The sequence below is a fragment of the Anastrepha obliqua genome, chromosome 1 (genome assembly GCF_027943255.1).
Source record: "Anastrepha obliqua isolate idAnaObli1 chromosome 1, idAnaObli1_1.0, whole genome shotgun sequence".
Lineage (NCBI taxonomy): Eukaryota > Metazoa > Arthropoda > Insecta > Diptera > Tephritidae > Anastrepha > Anastrepha obliqua.
In genome coordinates this window covers 111,268,888-111,291,812 of record NC_072892.1, presented here as the reverse complement: position 1 = coordinate 111,291,812, position 22,925 = coordinate 111,268,888, and the positions used below count along the sequence as shown (strand labels likewise).

General features: G+C 36.2%; 1 protein-coding gene and 1 pseudogene across 1 annotated transcript in view; both read left to right on the top strand.

Annotated features, from left to right (window-relative positions):
- The window catches only part of LOC129235621 (uncharacterized), an 81,711-nt gene that overhangs the window by 56,370 nt on the left and 2,416 nt on the right, over positions 1-22,925 (top strand). Inside the window, exons 10-15 of the mRNA XM_054869551.1 lie at positions 8,381-8,462; positions 10,089-10,292; positions 15,820-16,012; positions 18,649-18,791; positions 19,313-19,614; positions 22,750-22,871. Coding sequence (XP_054725526.1) covers positions 8,381-8,462; positions 10,089-10,292; positions 15,820-16,012; positions 18,649-18,791; positions 19,313-19,614; positions 22,750-22,871 — 1,046 coding nt within the window. The remainder of the gene's footprint in view (positions 1-8,380; positions 8,463-10,088; positions 10,293-15,819; positions 16,013-18,648; positions 18,792-19,312; positions 19,615-22,749; positions 22,872-22,925) is intronic.
- Positions 20,998-21,181, top strand: LOC129236572 (U2 spliceosomal RNA; annotated as a pseudogene).

The window sequence follows — 22,925 nt, the reverse complement described above, 5'->3', positions numbered from 1 at the left end:
CCACTTTGACTCATTTAGAGTGCTCCAATCGAGTCCAAATGTATGACCGACCCCCACTAACTTTGAACAGCCGATCCACCCATGTCAGTGGCACACCCCCTGGAACTCCCCTGGGGGGTTCCCCATACACATGAGAAAAGAAACTAAAAAGTTCGACCCAAATTGGGGGACATCAGAATTCGTTTTAGAGGTATGGTTCCTTCGGCAAAGTTTCTTATTTTGATCCCTAGAATACGATTTTCACAGAGCAATGAGCGATTTTTAAATCGACCCGCCCTAGTGTATATATGTATATATAGCATAAGTATGTATTTGTCAACTTCCCGAATGATTCCCAAGGCACGTGTCTGTGCATAAGTAAATGAAAATAAGTAAAACTTAATATTGTATATGTGTATGTAAATAACTACATTCTTACAAACAATTGTTTATACTACTTGCCTATACATGCATACTTACGTACATAAATACATACATAAATGTACAAGCAGATGTATTATTTAGTTGAAAATTTAGCACAGCTACAGTGTCAAAAAGGGTTTCGTCGCCAATTGCTTAGCCCTATTCCATTTTTATTGTTACGTTTCAATAGTCAATTTTGCGTTTATTGCGGTGTGTTATTCAGGAATTTTGGATAAAACCAAAATAAGAGCACGTTACTGTGCAAATTTCTATTTACACAAAATTTTAGCAGTTTTCTTTTTTATCATTTTCATTTTCGTATTTGTATTTGTTTTCTCTTTTTTATAGCACCACACTTTGTGTAATTTTCCATGCCATTTTGCGCTTGTGCACCAGAAAATAGAATTCGGAAATTACTTATCGAAATTGGCTGATACATATGTAGCCTGCCTACAACACATATCCTGCCTACATATACATACACACATATAATATAGTATTTACTATACAATTTCAAATATTGCCCGAAAATCATTGAGACCTGCCAAATAACAATGTCAAACGAAAGAACGCAATGTTAAAGCTTTTGTTATTTTTGTTGTAATTGTTGTGTGTTTTTCACACCCATAAACACATATTTATAGTGCGCCCACAATTTGATTACAATTGCGGTGGTTTGATCAAGATAATCGAGAACGAATATTTATTGACCTTTTCACTAGAAAGCTGAGAAAAAGTACAGGGACGTTATTTAACCCTTTCGCTCCCTCATCCGGTGCAGTGATGAACTGAAATTTAGGGTAATCGTTATCTTAAACTTCTAGTGGTTCCATAGAGATACCAGCGCTTTTTGCAGCTCAGTTTCCAAAAATTTTCACCAGGCCATTGTATTTTACAGCAAGCTACGGCTCCTCAGCTCACTGAAGGAAATATGACTGCTCACCTCACCGTATTCAATAATACTTTTGTTCAATCAAATAAGAATAAAAATAATGCTGAAATAAGCATTTCTTCATTCAGTTCAAATACTTCGAAGCATCCTTGCTATGTACAGACTAGGGCTATACATTTTTATGCGGTTTTTACAATCCTGGGATTGCCCGGAATGTCGTGATTACAATACCGAGTTTGCCTAATCCGGGAATATGATTTAGATTTTCATTAATTTGTTATAACTTAAGTTGAAAAAAATTCACTCTTGTTTGAGAAGCCTTCCGGCATATATGGTAATAAGTAATAAATAAATTTGTTTAAAATATATAATTCTAATTCTTTCCATTCAAAGTGGATATTATTTCATTAGCAATGAAACAAAAGGCAAAGGGTAAATATATACGCATTTACATGCTAACATATTTGATAAAGAAGCAGAAGGAATGTCGGAAAAAGATCGGTTGAAGAAATTTAAAAAGTTAAAAATTTATTTTGTGTTTGAAAAAGGTTCATATATTTTTTTAATTCCTAACATTTAAGAGAAATAAGCGGGAAATAGTAGACTTTGATACATATTTATTTATATTAAAATAATTAAAAATCTAGTAAATCTGTTTAACTTTTTACAACAGAGGCATGCATATGTAAGTATCGATTTTATATTAACAACAAAACGTTGAAGCATACGCCCATATTGTTAAAAAGTTAAAGTCAGCGTTGCTTTCTTGCTATTACATCAGCTTTTCCAGAATCTATTTCATATGGTTCGTACGAAATTGCAGATACCGAAATCCCGTGCTTGTTACTTAATAATTTCGGGACTTACAAAATACCAAAATTCTGGGAAATTGGAAACTCGAAATTGGCATCTCTGATATTAGTATTATTATTAGTATGAAAAGTACTGCGACCTGAAAGATCTTCTTAAGCTCAGATTATTTCTCTGAGCCCAACTTTCTGAAGTTAAGTATTTAGTATTTTTCCTATTTTATTGAGTTTTATTTCCTCCTCTGGTAAAGTATAGTATAACACATCCTGTAAATTGGGTCAAAATTTAATGAAACTCTGAGAATTATTTACGGAATTATGCAAGGTGGAATCACTCTATAGGAAAATTTATAATTTTTGGAAATGTTATCGCCAATAATTTTAGTTTGGGGAAAAATAAATCCACTCTTATTATTTTTTATTTCGCCCAAATGGCTTAAAACTTTATTATAGTCGATTCTTAGTGCCTTGGCGATACTACGACTATTAACATGCCGGCCAACCTCGATTATTTCTGTGATTTTATCGACATTTTCTTTACCATCAAAAATGCCTGAACGGAATTGATGAATCCAAAATTGCACGCAATTATCTGTTACAGTATCGGCACTATAAACGCCATTCACAATTTCAGCGGCCTGGCCTTCGTCTGGCATTTTTTTATCAAAGAAAAGCTGTAAAATTTAACGAATTTTCTCTTCCTTGACTTCCATTGTTAACACCCTGTAATTCACAACTGAATGAAGCAAAATAATTTTTTTGGTGTGAAATGTTACATTGACAAAGAGCTTAAGCTTTAAATTTTTTTATCGATATTGATGACTAGAGCCATCTACCGGTAAAATAATGGATTTCTCTTTCCCCGAACTAATATTTGACTTGTGAACTAGACAGCTCCGGTATACAAGCAAACATACAATGAAGTGCGCAAAGGTCAAAATAATATAATCACTAAGAATCATTTTTATATTTAGTTAAAAAGCTATGCAAAAATAAAATTGGATGATTAATTTTGAACCTCCTTGCATAACTTTTAGTAACCTTAGTTTAGCTAAGGAAACTTTGAACTAAGGAAACCTTAAGCAACTGTGACTGATATATTTTCAACAAATCGATTTCTTGTTTTTTTAGATTTTCTATTTCTCAAATTTATTTTGAATGTTCATGATGTTTAAAAAAATTTACTTGGAGAACAAAAATTTGTATTGATTTATTTTTTATGGTAGTATTAGTACTCAGCGATATAAATATGTAAGTGAGCGCTTTCACTCATTTTCAACTCAATTATTTTCTTCCATTTAGTAGTAATTTTAGGCCTAAAAATTTTCGAATTCTTAATGATAAATTTATTGGCTTAAAAAGAAGACCTAACATTTATTTAGAATCAAACAATCAAACTGTAAAATTTCAATTTATTTAATTATTTCGCAGCTCTGAACTTTATCTTCCACTTGCTTGCTTCTTTGGCGGATGCAGTTCAAGTGAAGTCAACCTATCAGCTCGCTTAGGATGAAATTGCCTCTCTTGTGAATGGAATATTTTTATAATAAATATAAAAACTGAATTAAATAACACGAGTGAGATATCATCGTTACTTTTTTCCTATCGGTTAGCATTTATTCGATTTTCAGTAGTGCTTGCTTATTTCAAACCAAGAATAGCGATGCGCTTTTTATAATTTCGGCCTGGCAATGTTACTGGAGGTTTTAAAAACGGAATCGGCTATCCATCGTGGTACTTTAGAACTAATTTCTCTAATAATTTGGTCGCAGTCTTTGTCGAATATCCACATCGCTCATCTCTCTTTGTAACTTTTTTGTTACATCCATTTGTTTTGCATTGACCATATGAAGAACTTTATCTTCTCTTTTCTGCTGAGAATATTGCTACTGTAGCACTCGTAGTGGTGCTGGACAAACTTCGATGTCGTGACGTTCTCAACAATTAGGCGTTCATGAATCTACGTACTGTTGGGCAGATTTTATCTGTAGACGCTCATGGGGGACATTTAGTGATGTAATTTTTCAAATATTTCACATATCATTACTAAGAGCTGTATTTTGAGTAAAATAGTGGAACCTAAAAGAATCTAAATTTTAACGCGTCTTATTTTGGAATACCGTCTAGGTGATCCTTTATTTAAAAAAAAAATCCTAAATGTGTTTCTATTCAAGGTAGGTGTTAAGTAGCAGCTTCAACCATAAATTGAAAAGCTCCGAATACGTTGGTGACTTGGAAAAAGAGCCTCGATTGAAATCTATCAATGTTTAGTAAGGCTATTTTTTTCATGTATTCAAACTTAATTTAAAATTAAAGGGAATAAATCAAAAGAAAAATGCATCGCTGCTGTCGTTAAAGCAAACATCTTTATAGACTTTGCTTCTACCGAAGTTGCATTTTTTAAACAACTACGCGCCTTAATGCCACATACTCGTATGTATTTATAAAAAAAAAGTACACATAAAACTGAAATTATCGAGTTCACAGTCCCATTCGTTTTGTCGGTTTGAATAAAATCTCATGAAAAGTATCGTACAAAGTTTTTGATTACTTCGGCGTCGTAACCATATTCTCCTTGGATTTGGCCATTTCAGTCACACTTCGATTTCGGCCATTGACTCGTGTGTACGTATGCTACATGGTTTCATTTATAAGTAACTAACTTGTGCAGTGGCCGTTGCTTTGTTTGATTCTACTTCCAATTGCCAGTGCTTACCACCTTAACTGCCAACTAGTCCATTTGAATGCGTACGTGTGGAAAACTACGAAAAAGGATAACACTCGCCTAATAACACATGCAACCGCACATACACGTTTGTCTTTGCACACAGTCACACACACACGCCAGCATTCTATAAAATACTCGAATAACTTTGATTGAGTGTGTGTTTGCGTGTCTCGAATTGTCTGTTGGCTATCGCAAATCACAAGCGTTCAGCATTCCGCACTCACGTTCGTCCATGTTGTTTTTTTTTTTTTTTTTGCAGTTGTTATTAGTAGCAGCAAAAGGGTGTTCATCAGTTTGACTTTCACTTCAACTTTCACGTTGTTATCCTGCTGCCGTTCTGCTGTTCTCTCGGAAAGTGCCAATATACGATTTCGATTTCTCATTAGTTTCACACTCTATGTAAGCTTTGTGCGCTTATGCGCTCCTTTCTCCTCTATCCATCTACACATTTGCGCTTCACTAACAAAGCTCTTATCTAAATACATTTGTGTGGCCGAGTGCGTTTTCATCTGACCAATTGTATGTCTGGTTGTGTCTGCGTGCGTATTTGTGCGTAACAATATGAAATTGATGACTTCGAAAGCTTTGTCGACAGTTGATTTGGGTTATTATTGCTATTTTGATCCTCTTCCCTTTGGCTACTCAGTCATTTGATACGGCTAGCATATATTGGTTTTTTTTGCAATTCTTTACAACACGGGTTTTACTCCGTCTCTTCTCTTGAGTTGATAAAATGAAATTGAAGCTTATTGACGCATACATTCACAATTTTTTCTTTTTTTTCACCACGTCTACCAGTACCAATCATCATCTTTCGTGAGTTTGCTAGTTTTATGCAGCCACTGCAATCCTTTTCTGCCTCACCTTGCACTTAGTCAGCACCACACACCAATATTTCTCACAGCCACTTTCTGTCATCTCAGGATAATATGTTGTATGTACTCAACTCAAAGGCGCTGAAGTCTTTGGCAAGTGTTGTGAATAGTTTTGTTTATTGGGTTGCTCAGCCCTTTTCGGAAGGAGTGGGTGCGTTGCTGGTCCCTTTGAGTGCGAGATTAACTCGACTGATAGCTGGTAAAAGTTAAATCAGGCATTCATTATTCAGAGACATGCTCATTAAAATTCTTCCATAAAAAAAAAATTTTTTTTCAGAACATTTTTTTATCGCTTTGGTTTTTATCTGTTCGGCATTTGACATTTGTTTATTATATTTATTTATGTATATTAACTAATTACTAGTCTGGTCTTATCACACAGAGTAGTAGATGATGCCAAGTTTCCAATTAAAGTAATAGGTGAACCTGTCCTTTCATTTATTTATTCATTTTAGTTTGCTGAAAATCATCTTAGTATTACAGTAGATACTCACATCGCATGAGAGGTTCGTTCAACGCACAATTTATTTGAGTGTGGTGTGAAATATAATTTGGAACGTGATTAGCTGGCCGATTATAATTGATATTTCCGTTAATGACGTTGTAGATTTTGCTATCTCCATGAGAAGTAGACTCTCCTGTCATACAAAGACTGCAGGCCTGGCAATTTACTCCAGCTTTTCTTTTGTACCAAGCTGGCCAATTCAACTTATACACAACGAATTTGGAAACACTTTTCATATTCTTTCATAAATTTGGATTCCATTTTAATGTAGGATTGAAGTGGCCGACTAAAAGTTGTCGGCAATTCAACGCAGATATTTCCAAATATAACCATGAAACTAGACGAACCGAGATGAACAAGCTAAGTCCTACTAGAGTAAATTAACTTCAGACGTTGAAACTGTTGGTTTAATGGTTTTTTGTGGACCATTGTTCCAACACATAAAGATCCGACTGCAGATTATTGCTATCCGATAAATTGGATAGACACAAATATGGTTCCAGCATGAAGGTGCTGTCGTATGATGGCCTGCTTTTACCTCCTTCATGGATTCAGGGAATTCCTCTGAGCCCAACTTCCTCAATATATTGTTGTATTTATGAGTTTTATTTCCTGCTCTGGTAAATATGTCTACCCAGGGGCTTATGCTGTTTATGCATCAGTGCTGCGCACGACACCAGCACATGTTTGGCGGCTTCATTTTCCTCCCTACAGACCCTACAAATTCTATTCGAGTATATTACCAGGTTAGTAGGTTACTGATTAAATCCATGTTATAATTCCGATGATGAATTAAAATTATATACATATACATATATATATAATTGGCGCGTACACCCTTTTTGGGTATTTGGCCGAGCTCCTCTTCTTATTTGTGGTGTGTGTCTTGATGTTGTTCCACAAATGGTGGGACCTACAGTTTCAAGCCGACTCCGAACGGGAGATATTTTTTATAAGGAGATTTTCTATGGCAGGAATTCCCTCGGAGGTTTGCCATTGCCTGCCGAGGGGCGACCGCTTTAGAAAAATGTTTTTCTTAATTTTGGTGTTTCACTGAGATTCGAACCGACGTTCTCTCTGTGAATTCCGAATGGTAGTCACGCACCAACCCATCCAGCTACGGCGGCGGCTGTAAAATTAATTCTATTTAATTCCTTACAATCTTTCAACCTTTTTTGTTAAAGCTGCCGATCATATATTCCGATAAACCCGGTAGATTTTCCCGGTATTATCTTCTTTGTCTTTCCTTTACTTCCTGAATAAGAGAGGGAAAATTACCCATTCCTTAGCCACAAAATGGTGGGTGAGATCGCTTGAATTTAACCGTCCAGATTTCCTTAGTTGGGATCTTTGAAAGAATTTGTCTATAGTAACCTTCAAAAGGTGTAGGTACGAATCAATTAATGATACCCACAAATCTGAGCCAATGAATGGATCTTAGAAAGAATTTCTTTCCTACATAGATGTTGTGACTGCTGGGAAATGGAAGGAGGTCACTTAGAACTTATAACTTTGTGTAATTCGTTTATTAAAATAGCTACACGAATATTACTTTTTACTTTGGATATTTATAATAGTTATTCTATATTATTCTCTTCGACCACCGTAGCCAAATGGATTGGTGCGTGACTACCATACGGAATTCGGAGTATGTTGCTTCGAATCTCCGTGACACATAAAAATGAAGAAAAAGTTTTTTCTAATAGTGCTCGCCCCTCGGCAGGCAATGGCAAACCTCCGAGTGTATTTCTGCCATGAAAAAGCTCCTCATAAAAATATCTGCCGTTCGGAGTCGGCTTGAAACTGTAGGTCCCTCCATTTGTGGAACAACATCAAGACGCACACCACAAATAGGAGGAGGAGCTCGGCCAAACACCTAACAGAAGTGTACGCGCCAACTATTTATTTTTTTTATGTATATACACTTACATATATACTTTTTGTACTCAGAACTGCAAATAAGCAATTTTTAAAACAATTTAATGCAATATAAGTTTAAAACCGAAAAAGCTCGCATTTATATCCAACGCAGTGCTGAAAAAAATATTTAATAAGACTAAATCAACATCCATCATATAGCTCTTTGGAAATTTCTTAAGAAAATACTAATATACTTTTGAATTTTGAATTTAATTTATACTTATACACACATTTTTTATTCCTTTCTAGGTCTCATGATCGCGAAAGCGGTGACTACGCGGGCTCAATATCGGATCTCCAAAGTGTCACCTCACGTTTGAGTGCTGTGTCGGTAAGTAAATATAAATGATAGAAAATAATTTTATAAAGTTTCGCAAACTTCTTGGAACAAATTGAACAGCTGAAACTAGTTTTGCGTCAAGAAAAACATGCCAACATTCAGCAAAGGCAATAAAAAAAATATAAAACAACTAAAAACAGACGCAAATATCAATGAGACAGTCAACCTGTGCGCACTTTTTCGTCATTTGCGCTAATAGCAAAAGCATATTGAGTTGTCATTGGATGCAGTCAGCATTCTAGGAGCCAGCAGCCAACAACTGGTTAGCGGCCAACATTTTACTAACGTGTGGTGGCAGCTGTTGGCGGCCGCTAAATTGATTAAGTGCACTTTAACAACAAAGTTTTGCTGCTATTTTACCGTTTCGCAGGCAGCAAGCAATGATTTCTCCATTCGTGAGCCATTCATTCAATTTGGCACAACTGCAGCACAACTTTGCCCAGTATAAAGAAAATCAAAAATCCAAAAGCAAAGCAATAAAATTACAAATAGAAACTACACGTTTTTTTCGAAAAGCTTTTAAAACAACTTTGTGAATTTGTTGCACTATGTGCTGTGATTTTTGCCGCAGCTGTTGCCGTTGCAATTGCGCCTTGCTGTCATCATGCATACATATGGTTGTGTGTATATATGTGTATATAAGCACACAAAATTTTGCAATTTATTGCTGCAAGCTAGTTTTTCTTTGTCGACTTTAATTTGTTTATTCCTATGCCAATCGTTTTGTGCCGCAATCATCGGTTAACTCATTTATTTCCATTTAAAAGTTGCTTATACGTCATGTACCACCTCACAACTCCATTGTATGTGTTTGTGTTGAGGGGGAGTATGCGTATCTATATTCATGTGTATGTACCCTGTCATACAAATGTTCGTTTTTGAGAAAAGTTCTCGTTCTCCCAACTGATGCTAAATGGAGCAATTGGCGCAACCGGAAATTAATAACATAACTACGCGATGACAGAAGACAGAAAACTCGTAAGTGGGCCTCTTCTACTGATTCAGAAACTTTTCAGTGCGAGTCAAGTGGAAAGTGTGACAGATTGCTCTGGAAAAATCAGGCTATGCTTTACTATTCAAATTTAAAATACATACGCAGATTTTTATTTTGAAGTGTAGAATAATATAAAATATAAAAAATCCCTTATTTTTGCTTGACCTCGAAGAATGCACTTCCTCCAAACTAATATTTTTGAACAAAAACTAAATACTTGACTTTAAACCTTGGTAACTCAAAAAATTCTATTTTGTTTGACACAAATTTGTCTTGAAATTAACTTTTTAACGAAGTACTTTTTTCATGTAAACTAGTGTAATTTAATACCAACCAACCAGTATGAACTCCCAATTCACAACTATTTAGGTTCGTCCATTGTAGTGTTAAAACATTAGCAGCATTTAAGGACTAGTTTGTCACTAGTCTGCAGGTGCTCCGACTTATTGCAACGTCTTTCTGTATTTGTCTACACAACTATTCAACTATTTTTCGCATCATACCTTCACCCAAAAATTTTGCTGCCAATCTTAATTTGTCTGCTATTTACTAACCAAAATCGTACTACTACTTTTTCCTACCTCTCAATCTAAGCATTGCATTATATTTATACGTTTTTCCAGATCGGCACCAACAACTGCACCGCCCGCTATCGGACACTGAGTGGCGGCATGGGTCAGTCACCATCACTCTCGCCCAGCCCATCATCCGATTATGAGGATATTGCGGCAACGCGCGGTCTACCGCCTAGTCTGGCGGCGAAGAGTAAAAAGAACGGCGTTCCGCACAAAGCCAACACCATCAGCCAGAAAGCCACAGTGCATCATGTAAGTTAATTACCGTTAGAAGAGCTGAACGGCCAGCATGTAGCAAGCAACTACTTACTAAGTGAATGCAATGCGTGTGAATATAAGTAAGTGCATGTGTGTGTGTGTGTGCCTGAGCTTGTGCGATTATGCAAGTATGTGTTGTACAAACAAAAAATTTGCAATTTGCCATCGTAAATCTCATGAAAATCAAAAAGTTTGCTCTCCAAATGCAAATCATGTGTTGAAATGTGTAAATGGGAATCGGGTAATCGAGTAATAATGCAAGCAACTACTGGTGTGAGTACATTTGTTAGATTCTAGATCTGTGTGCAACCTCGTTCTTTTGCATACAAATTACATAAACGAATTGGCGACCGGCAACTACCAGTGACCAGCGACGACGAGTAGCTACACAGCAAACCTCTAACCAATGCAACCTAACGAATTTGTAAGTTGGCAGCTTAAGCAAATGGCCCAACAGCGCGGCAACCAAACTGATATGTGCGTTTGTATGGATGTACATACAGAGTCAAGTGTCCACACAACCAGCCTGCTCACGCTGAGCCTCCAACGCGTCCAGCCATTTTAGTTATACAACTTGTCAGCTGCTTGTTGTTGTTACAGCTTTAGCTTTGCATTTTTGTGTTTACATTTGCAATCCGATTTTCTATCTACATAAATTGTTGGTAAGTTAGCTGCGTGTGCATGTATATACATATGTGTGTGTGCTTCTTTTTAATCGCATTATAGGAACTTTTCCACTATTTGCCATCATTTCAGCATTTGGTCAACACTGAATTAGCTTAGGTTTGTGCCCATTTGATTGGAATTCAAAATCGGAAAATATCTGACCTCAATTTTCGGTAGCTTTTCAAGATTGCCTTGCTACTTTTGTGAGAAATATTACAAATTGTGGAAGCATTGCCTAACAAGTGAGCATACAACGCAATTATCTAGAGACTTCTGCGTTGTCAATAAGTGAAATTTATGTACGATTAGCATTCGCATTTGTTGGTTTATTGAAAAATGGCATTCACCCAGTTTTAATGTGAAATGGAAATTCAAAGTATGTGCTTGACTAGTGGCCTATTCAGTAGAACAGCAAAAAAAATACTTTGAATGAAATACGCCAACATAATTTGGCTGTATAAATCAACCTACATCAATTGGTTATTAGCAAGCAAAGCAAATATTGAACTACACAAGTCAAAAAGCTGCCTCTAATCAGTTCGAATGACCGGCTAGTTGCCACTGAAGAATTTACTATATAATTGCTACTTAAATTCCGGCATACATCTGCCACAAAAGCACTGAAAAATGGTGATTCGAGCGCAAAACATTTATTCTTCATTCAAGTTTATTTCACGCCTACAAATTATTACAATACACTTCTGCATGCCAACGCATAATCCAATAATCAAAACATTTTTCAAATTCATTTCCGGCCGCAAGGTCTTCTTTCAATTTACCACTGATTGAAAACGTTAAAATACAAGGTGGCGCAAAATTAATTTAATTAACTTTGTTTTTAAGTCACTTTTTACTCAATAAAAAAGCAATGGTTTTGAGTGATGAAAATCTTTATTTTTACGTGATGCTTGTTAGCCTTGGTGGCCGTCGTAGCCGAATGGGTTGATGCATAACTACCATTCGGAGTTCACAGAGAAAACGTAGGTTCGAATCTCGGTGAAACACCAAATTTAAGAAAAACATTTTTCTAATAGTGGTCGCCCCTCGGCAGGCAATGGCAAGACTCCGTGTGTATTTCCGCCATGAAAAAGCTCCTCATAAAAAAAATATCTGCCGTTCGGAGTCGGCTTGATAGGTCCCTCCAATTGTGGAATAACATCAAGACGCACACCACAAATAGGAGGAGGAGCTCGGCCAAACACCCAAAACGGGTGTACGCGCTAATTATATATATATATATATATATATATATATTAGACCGGGTCGATTTGTGGGGAGGCAAAAAAATCGCCCATTGCTATGTGAAAATCATATTCTAGGGATCAAAATAAGAAACTTTGCCGAAGGAACCATACCTCTAAAACGATTTCTGATGCCCCCCAATTTGGGTCGAACTTTTTAGTTTCTTTTCTCATATTATACTAAGGCCAAAAATGGTGATATTTTGAAATGATTGTATGGGGAACCCCCCAGGGGAGTTCCAGGGGATGTGCCACTGGCATGGGTGGATCGGCCGTCCAAAGTTAGTGGGGGTCGGTCATGCATTTGGACTCGATTGGAGCACTCTAAATGTGTCAAAGTGGGATTTTTCGTTCGACCCATATTGGGGGACATCAGAATTCGTTTTAGAAGTATGGGTCAGGCAGAGTCGGCAAAGTTTCTTATTTTGATCCCTAGAATACGATTTTCACAGAGCAGTGAGCGATTTTTAAATCGACCCGCCCTAATATACTATATATATATATTATATATTGTTAGCCTGTTTGTATACTGCCGCCGTCATATTTACAAGTGTCAAATAGGATTGGCGTACGACGCGATTTGTAAAAATCATTATTGTAATATAAATTTTCCGTTAGCGTGATTAATTTTTCGCCACCTTGTACATGCAGAACCAAATCACTGACTGAATTTTTTCGAATAGAGCGATGCCGTTGAGTGATATTCGCGGCAGCATTGCTCCTATTAAAACAGAACCAAAACAAAATTCGCATCATCTAGTTGACAAATAAAAACTATAACATTGTAAAAACCAAGAAAAATGAGTCCCCAAGTTATGGATTATCAAAATTTTTACTATCATATGCCGCACGGAAAAATTCTAAGACCAAAATGATCACGATGATATCTTCTAAACCAATAATATAAAAATGTTCCAACATCGTTTCGTTGATGGTATGAAAATGTTTAAAACGGTGTCTCATATGGAAATTATTTCCCATTTATTGCTGGTATTGCGCAAATTCTCATGGTCTGGGCTACCATTAGTGTCAAAGGTAAATCGCCTTATGTTTTATATCCACCAAAAAGAATAGTGTCAAGTATACAGAACTTCTAGTCGAAATGCTTATTACTTTCTTTGATGATAATTTCGATGAGGTGTGGATTTTCCCGCATGATTCCAAAGCAACAAACGAGTTTTTGACATCGAAAAATATACCAATTTTAGAATAGCCCGCCTGCAGCTCTGACCTGTGGGCAATACTTTCTCAATCGGTTTTCTGAAATGGAAGACAATTATTAGCGCTAAACGCCTTATTAGTGTGATTATTGTGGAATCGTCAAAAATTAATCAAAATATTATATGGATAAAAGGTAGATAAAATAGAAAGAGCTGATGGCGATTAGAAAATCGCTCAACGGACTGTGTTTTGAATATTGAAATAAGCGCTGATATACTTAGTCTTGCCATAAGTACTGTCATAAGTTAAGTTCGTTATAGATATAAAATTATAATACTTTTTTTCAATGAAATAAGTTGTGTTTAATCATGTAAATATAACAAAAAAAATTTTAATTGTAATTCGAAGTGTTACCATTTGCCTTTACACTAGCATTCACACGTTGAGGCCCTTCAACTATTGCAGCAGGCACGGTTTCCATGGATATTGATGTCAATGCTCGAACCAAAGATTGCTTGAGACTAGACAAATTTCTGTGAGGTCTTCGACAGGTATTTTTTCCAATCTTGACCACAAACTGTAGTCCAATGCATTCAGATCTGGTTTTCCAGACAACCAATTATTTGTGGCTATGAACCCAGGCAAGCTATTTTGAGCCACTCTGGGTGGTTTTTGCATTATGGGATGGAATTAAATCTTGCTGGTAGACCAAACGCTCTCCATTGAAGAGCGTACTGCTCAGCTGCTTCACCACGCCTTCTAAGATATCCTCCGGGTACACTGGGTAAATGTAAATGAAGTAATGAGCGTTACATACACTCTCCGCCAAACCAACGCCAAGGCAGTCCCCGCCAAACCATTACGGGGCTGAATGGCTGTCACGCTGAACAACATTTTTTGCGTCTTTAGAAGTCTGAGCATATATATTGCAGTTTTGTTTATTAAAAATTGCTTCAACAGTGAACATTTTCTCATCTGCAATTATTTCAAAGGAAATAAGACTTAATTAATTTTTGTGGAAAAAGTCGGATATTTTTTAACAGAAGGTGCATAAAGGTACCTCTGCACTTTTGCGGCTTGTAGTTAAAGCTATTATTTAATTTAAAAATTTTTAGTTATGATTTTAGAAAATATTTATTTATGCGTAAGAATATTTACAAAGGACTCGCATAAAGTCGTTAGGTGCGAAAGTGTGTTTATGCTAACAATTCAACCACTTTTTGGGATTCGAAAGCCAACATTTAGAGAATTATTGCTGGAATATCTCTGTGAAATAAAGCTTTGCGAAGAAGCTTCGTGCCGCAATTAGAATTATGTTGCATTTCTCTCTTAATTCCGTAGTCTATAAAATATTTTGAGGGAAAGTTTCATCAATATTTATATTCCCTAAACTACTTGCGGAATTTAAAATTTTATAACCCTGTACCGACTAGCATTTCGCCAACAGACAATAAAATGTTAAATTACAGTAAAGAATAATGTGATGAGCACAAACTTAATGAGTTTCGTTCGTTGCCTAAACACTTGCGAGGATGCGGAAGAGATTGTGTGATTGTGTGCGTAGATACGTAGGAAATGTATGAAATAAGTTCAGTCGTCACGTTTCGCACAACAACGTACGCCATACAAAGTGGTTTTTTGGTTACATAGAATGGAAATGTGTTTATGTGTTTATACGAGTGTGTGTGTGTATACATAAACTCCCTGGTATTCTGTATGTTTCACATGGAACGTGCACGTTCTGAGCTGTGGCCAGGGCGCGCTTATTATGGCCCTGTGTAAGTGTGCATGTGGCTGTGTATGTATATGTATAAGTATGTGAGTGGGGTTGCTTTGTGTTTTTATTGCTGCTGCAATTTTTGTTGTACGGGTGTGGCACTAAACTTTTTAATGATTTAACTAACAAAACTTTTGCCTTTCAACTTTTTCTCTTCAATTTCATATCTACAAACTTAACTCGAATCAACTTAAATTCACCACAATTTGGCGCAACTCTACACACCCACGCACACACTTGTACGCCCACCTATTGGGTGCTACATATTTGTGCCTAACAATATATTACTTGTATTTGTTGCTTTCTGCTATGGCATTTCCACAATTTTCACTATTTTGTATGCCTTGTGATTTTCGCTTACATTTTCCATGCGCATTATTTCAATTCAATTTACATTGGCATATTTTATTTTGACTTACTTCTCCTCCGTTTTCTTCATTTCGCTTAATTTTCTCTTAATTTCGTTTACTTTTTATGGTATTCTGTTTCACGCAACTTTGTCATTGCCAAATCATCACGCAACGCCTGAAAATATGCAATGTAATCATTTGCGAAACCAACCAACCAACGCAACAACTGCCATTACCGCTGCATGCGCTGCAACTAAATCAACACAACCATCATGGAAAACAATTACAACAACAAATGTACTCCGCTTCGATGCGTTGGCTGACAGTCGAACGAAATGCGAAACTCACCAAAGGAAATTGGCGTATTTAATGAGAACGGAAGGAACTTTGTAGCCACAAAGGATACTTCGAGGGATTTCAGTAATTCGCAAGATAATACAGACCGTGGCAGCATGAGCGACCAGGCCTTTGCATGCTCAGCAAGTTCGGTGGAAAGTTTACCCAGCGCTTCCGGTTCAAGTAAGTTTATCCAATAGCTATATATTCACTCTCCATTCATATGCCAACCGATAAAGCTCCACTTCAATCTACAAATACTTAGTTTTGTTCACTTTCAATTTTTCACAAATCTACAACCGCAACTGCAACCACTTATCTACGTGCCGCACTGAGATCTCAACCATCAGGCACCCCTTTCTCCTACATGTTTAAAAGTCCCTACTCACCTCTCCCACCTCCCACAATCTCTTCATCTCTTTTGATCCACTACTGTGCAGTTGCATATTGGTCTATTTTCTGTGTTGTTATTTTACATATTTCTTATACACGTAAGAAAAAAATTCAACTGCGAGCAGCGCAATCGTTGGCTGTTGCTACTTCCTATTTCGTCCGCCTATCCGCTCACCTACGACAGTCTCATTCTCTTCGTTGTACTTCTTGCTCTACTCGCTGTTATTTAAGTGGTTTTTCGGCAAGCGTTATAAAAACGTAGAAATTCTCCGAACTTAATGAATTTTTAATGTGCTTCTGAAAGTGGAAAAGTTTCCGAAAAACAACTACAACTACGACTGCAACAACAATCAAATAAAACAAAAGGGAAATTCTGTAAAGCGACTTGAGGCTGCATCTACAAAGAACGTAATGTCGGCACATAGCGGTAAACAGAGTCAAAGCGTTAAATTTCATATGCGTTACAAGGTCTGCGCTGCCTGGGCTGCTGCCTGTGCCAATGTCAGCTCGGGGTTGAAGTTTGTCGAATGCACATTCACACGTACACACATACTTGTGCATACAGATGTACATGCATGTGTGCATTATTGCCATCCATTGGTTAGCAGCAGCAAATTTTGACTGTTGTTGAAGAATTTTAATGAACAAAACTTTGCATTTTCGATGCGGCAAAAATGCTGAGAATCTCTAACGAAAAGCAAAAACAATAGCAAGCAATCAAAATCGAATATAATATTGAGAAGAAAAATTCTTCACAAAGCAAAATCAGAAAAAGTTATCCCACAGAGAGGAAAACTAAGACTAAGTACCAATAATGAATTCGCCTCGGTTAAGTTAGAGAACTAAATTCTATTATTAACTAAACAATACTTTCGCCTTTGAGAACATTGCTCGAATTGCACGCAATTGAGTTGAATCACGAAGTCAAGTACGATGAAATCTTAATAAAATCTTTAGAGTAAATTACGAATGAGTTGAAAGCTCGAAAAAGTTCTTGGAATATCGAAATTCTATTATTATTATAATTAATCAGGTCGTTAGCTTCTGCTACTAGTTGCCTTGATTTTGTAATATGGTTATTTATAATTGTATTTCATTGGCAGCCGCCGTAGCCGATAGAGTTGGTGCATGACTACCATTGTTTTTTTTTTAATATCGGTCGTCCTTCGCCGGACAATGACAAACTTCCGAGTGTATTTCTGCCATAAAAAATCTCCTCATAAAAAATCAATTGCAGGTCGGAGTTAGCTTAAAACTGTATATTCCTAAATTTGTGGAACAACATCAAGACGCATACCACAAAGAGGAGGAGGAACTCGGTCAAACACCCAATAAAGGGTGTAAGTGTCAATTACATATACAGGGTTGCCCATATTCCACGGAGCCATGTGTTTTTGGGCCCATTCCAATCGACGAGGCTTGTCCACAGGCAACAATCTTTGCGTCAATTGAATCTTATACGACAATATATGCAACTCAATGCGGATAATATATGCAACTCAATGCGGATATTATAATCTGGTAGATAATTTCATGAATATGATATCCGACAGATGTCCGCCGGTCCAATTTGGGCCGTATGGTGCCAATAGTGGCTTGAATATTGCAATAAATTGCATAAATTTCGTCGATGTTTAGCTGATTCATTTTTGGAAACAAAAATCAAGTGGGAATGACTTGATAGCGCCCGCAATTCACCGTAACGGCAACTTTTTCCTCATTTCAAAGAAATAAGGACCAATGATGCAGCCAGTGATCTGTGAACTTCGCGAACAGATTTATTTTTTCACAGTAATTTCCCCCAATTTATAAGCGTTAAACGATTCTAATGACTTGACAAACCTTACTGAACAGAAATGTCAGCACAGTTTGCAATATTTAGTTATCGATTTTAATAGTTCTCATGCAACTAAAACGAAATCTTATATCTCCTAACTTTTATTGTGCTAAAGCTGCCAGTAGCAGTTTCGACGTCATAAAATCATATATGAAAAGTTGTCAGTAACATTAACTATAAAATCGAATGGCTTTCGTAAAGTAAACTAATCAATTTATATTAACTGTTCTCTACCAGGCCAGACGACTTCTAATTGTCGTCGAAATATCGGCAAATAAGTTACAGCAATAATTCAATTTGTTATCTCATTTTTAAATTAGACTTGAATTTATAAAATAAAATTACGAAAACCAAACTGTTCTTATAGCGTAAAATTAATGCACAGACCCATTGAATAAATCTATGTACTCTCATTCCCTAAAACTACAAAGATTTTCCGACAGCAGACGATGCTACTGATTTAGCACATTACTTATAATCCATACCCTCCCTTCCTTCTGAACCTATCAACGTATTTTGTGTATTTAAGCACAACCAACACTGCATTACAAAACTAATCCTTTTCTCCCCTTTCTTACGTGTGATGCAGGTACCCAAGCATTGGTGCGACCAGGCAGCCCGCAAAGCTCCATCTCCACTGAGGATCGCACTTCGTTAGCGCCAATTTGCAAAGCCAAAGCACTTGTCGATAGTATGCCGAATCCGTACGACAAGGACGCCCTAAAATTTAAGGTAAGTAAGCAGCTCAAAAACAAATAGACCGACAAACAGCTGCCAATGTTAAGTGGCAGTTGGCTGTTGATTGCAGGCTTTTGACTGCTGGCCTTCTGTTAGCACTGCCAGTAAGAGTGCCAGTATCAATAAGTTGTATGCTAGTCATATTGCTAACATAATTACATATTTCTATACGATACACTTTAAGCCAAAACTTTACTGAAGTGCTCTCAATGCAGCCTTTACCTTTCGACTTTTATACACTTTTCTGAAATTTCTTACAGCACTGCAAGTGTCAGTTCCTGGTGAAATTTCAAGGTTTCAGTAGTCTTAGAGATAACCGTTGAGTGCACTTGACTGCCTTAAACTGATTTTATTCAATGGCAGGAAAAATATTTTTTATTTGGCTTTTTGTTTTTGTTTTCTTAACTATATATGCATGTATTTGGCAACAGGCAAAAATCGCTTCACTTCACTACGTTGCCTTTACCGGTGCACTCTCTTTAACTCATTTATTTACCTCTTTGTGCTCCTTACAGAAAGGTGATATAATCGATGTGCTGTCAATGAATGCATCTGGAATCTGGAAAGGTCGTTGTCACGGCCGTGTCGGACACTTTAAATTCATCAATGTTGAAGTGTTGCCCGAACAACGTTTGAAGTCATCGAATAGCAAAAATCTCTGTGCCGGTGGTTTGGGTATCGGCGGCGTAGTAGGCGGAGTTGGTATGAGTAGTGGCGCCAGCATGCGACACGCAAGCAACAACGGTCCCAGTTCAGTGGAAGACTTACTCTTTCGGATTGGACTGAAGGAGTACACGTCGGTCTTCGTTTTGAATGGGTAAGTGGCGTAAAATCGAATAAATGAACGGAAGCTAGTCTGGACTATTCAGCGCTTTTGGTTTATTTCAAAACTGCCAGAAAATGTGCTTAGCTTTTACTTATGCGCATAACAAACCAAATAATGAATTATTAAATAAGTATCACTCGCTTGCTTTAAAAAGGTCATAATACAAAAAAAATTAAAAAATCGGGGAAAACGACTTCAAAGGCTATAATTCACTGTGCCTCCCTAAGTAAAATTAAATATGTGTTTATATCTAATAAGATGATAGATGTAGGGGCGTGAAAGGAAAGCTTTGTGCGTACTTATCTAAAAATAAAAATCATTTTAGAAATGCAGTGGAGCTGTAACCTTTTTTTTTAAATCTGTTGTACTTCTTTTTCTTGAAGAGTGTGCACAACCAAGCTAAGATTTTCGATTTCTTATGAACTGACATATAAAATCTGAACTGACATATATAATCGCACTTCATAGTTCATATTGAAAATCGGTAATGGTGTTCTCAGCTGCTTTAGCCAATTGGGCAACTTAGCGCTGCTATTTGATTCCATTAAATTTCTTTATGTGTTCTCTTATGATGCTAAGCAGCAAGGAAATGTCGGAAATCATTAGTTGAGAAAATTATCTCAATAAACAGTGGGCCCTGTACGCAGGCACATAAGCATAGACCTTTTAAGGGGGGAGCCTGGTTTATAAGGTCAAAAAAATCAATTTTTTTTTTTTTTCATTTTAAGCGATTCCTAATATATTTCAGAATATTCACACAAAGTTACAGAGCCTCATTCTCAATATTTCCGTAGATACAAAGACAAAGGTAAGCGAGCGTTAGGTAGTTCCGCTATGACCGGACAGCTATAGTACAAACTTTAACTTCTCTTCTCGACTTTTCATGACTTATGATTTCTTTGAATTGGCGTACATGAATGAAAAAGAACCAATGAACCTTTTGAATTGAATCATAGCTTGTTCCCTTCAGTATTTAATTCTCTTCTATTATATTTGAACCAACAAAATAGATAAAAAAAAATTTTTCAAGATTTTTATACCAAGTTGAAGTGAATTTTTTGAAGTGAAAACTTCTTTAGAATCGTTGGGAGTGATTTGAGGAAAAGTGAAACGAAAAAAGCGACCAACTTGGCTACGAAGCGTTATATTATATGTTGATATAAAAGTAGCGACGAAATAAATAAAAATAACTTTTATTTTTTCTTGTGATTTGAACCAAGGATTTTGGATCGGAAGCTCACATTGCTAGTCTCTCGGCTACCGCGCCATGCTGTCGTCGCTGGCCTAAAAGTTATTTAGTTACGAAGCGTTATATTATATGTTGATATAAATAATTTTTGTGAGCGTGTAATTCTCAAAAGTTTTATTAGGTTTATTATTTAAAATGTATTGACTAGGTAGTGTGGTTATCAGCTTAACATCTGATAGATCCTCCATCGGAGGACAACAAACGTTAAACTGATTTTTGGAAATGGGCGGAGTGTTTTAGGGGCTTGCTCCTTCTCTGCCACGGATTGACCCGGTATTGCAGTACTGCCGGGATTTCGGCTTTGAATAAATACAAGAAAAAATATACTAATACATTTAGCTTTGGTGGGAAGAGCCATAAATTTTTATATGAATACATGTAGACGAAAATGGAATTTTTTTTTTGAAATTTGCATTGTAGGACATTTCTGATTATTTATTGAACAGTTTTTTGGTTTAGATACTGAAAGTCAGTTTAAGTGAATCGGTATAAATATTTCGTACATTAATTTTTGAAGTGAAAACTTCTTTAGAATCGTTGGGAGTGATTTGGGAAAAAGTGAAACGAATTACATATAAACGTAGCAACGAACTAAATAACTTTTAGGCCAACACCGACAGTATGGCGCGATTGCCGAGCGGCTAGCAATGTGAGCTTCCGATCCAAAATTCTTGGTTCGAATCACAAGAAATAAAATTTTTTTTTTTTTTTGAAATTTGCATTGTAGGACATTTCTGATTATTTATTGAAAACAGTTTTTTGGATTTCAGCCTTGAATAAATACAAGAAAAAATATACTAATACATTTAGCTTTGGTGGGAAGAGACATAAATTTTTATATGAATACAAGTAGACGAAAATGGAAGAAATTTGTAAGTCTGTTTCTTCGGTCCGTTTGGGTATTTTTTTTGACAACATCGAAACCAAAGCATTTGTATCATATTTTATCTAATATATCATAAGCCACTCGTATCATTTGTTGAAATTGAAAACATTGAGGATGAATAATGATAAAATGAAGAAAATAAAGTATGAACTTTATAGCAATATTATAATGAACCTATAATTATCCCGCTCCTAATGCTGCTTTCGTCTTATTCTCTCTCAGTTTGTTTTACGGAAGGTTTCACTTCTATCAAGTCTAACCGTTAGACTGGTATTTTTTTTTTTATAGAAAGGCATTTTTTTCTTTAAAACCTCCAAAAAGTTGAAATTTTGGAATTTCTCTCAGTTTTCTTAGTTCATCTAGAATAAAAAATCGTGATAATTAGAAATCCATTTGAATTTTTTGCTTTAGATAATAATTATGAGCTGTATCTTGTACGACAGTTGGAAACTCCAGCGTTGCAGCGCTCTACTAATTTCTATGTTAAACATTTTTGTCAACTTATTTTGACCAGTACAAAAATTTTTTATACTTTTTAAATGTTCATTAAAAGATAGAACAAACTTTGAAGTGCTAAATTAATGTTTTCCTAAAAAAAAAAAATCGCAAAGAGATGCAATTTTTAGACCTCATAAACCAGGCTCCCCTACTACTCTATAGTAATGCGAAAGCGCTTCCCGATTTCAAAGGAGGGGGAGTTTTATAGTCTCCGGACATACATTAGCTGCGACGGAAACTTTGATAACGCATTTGGCATTTTAGACCTCCTCATCTGTCAAAAAAAGATCTATGTTATGCAAGCAATTCTGAAATAATTCAAGTTGCTAAAGCAAATGTTGCCGAAGTCATTCATGAAATATAACCACAAGTTCCAGCAAAGTAATTAAAAGAACCTGTTTTTATTTCAAATAAATTCGATGCTTAAGCCCCCAATCTTACTTCATTATTTAACATTTAAATTTTATTTTTTTTTTTTTAATATATCTTCTAGTTACGAGGACCTTGAACTTTTCAAGGAGTTGGAGCCAGCCGATTTGGACTACTTGGGAATTGTAAATCAGGAGCATCGCGCCAAATTGCTGACTGCTGTGCAGTTGTTACATGACATTGAATGTAAGTGGATAATTAGTCAGCCTTAAACGCCAAATAGATATTATTATTTACTGC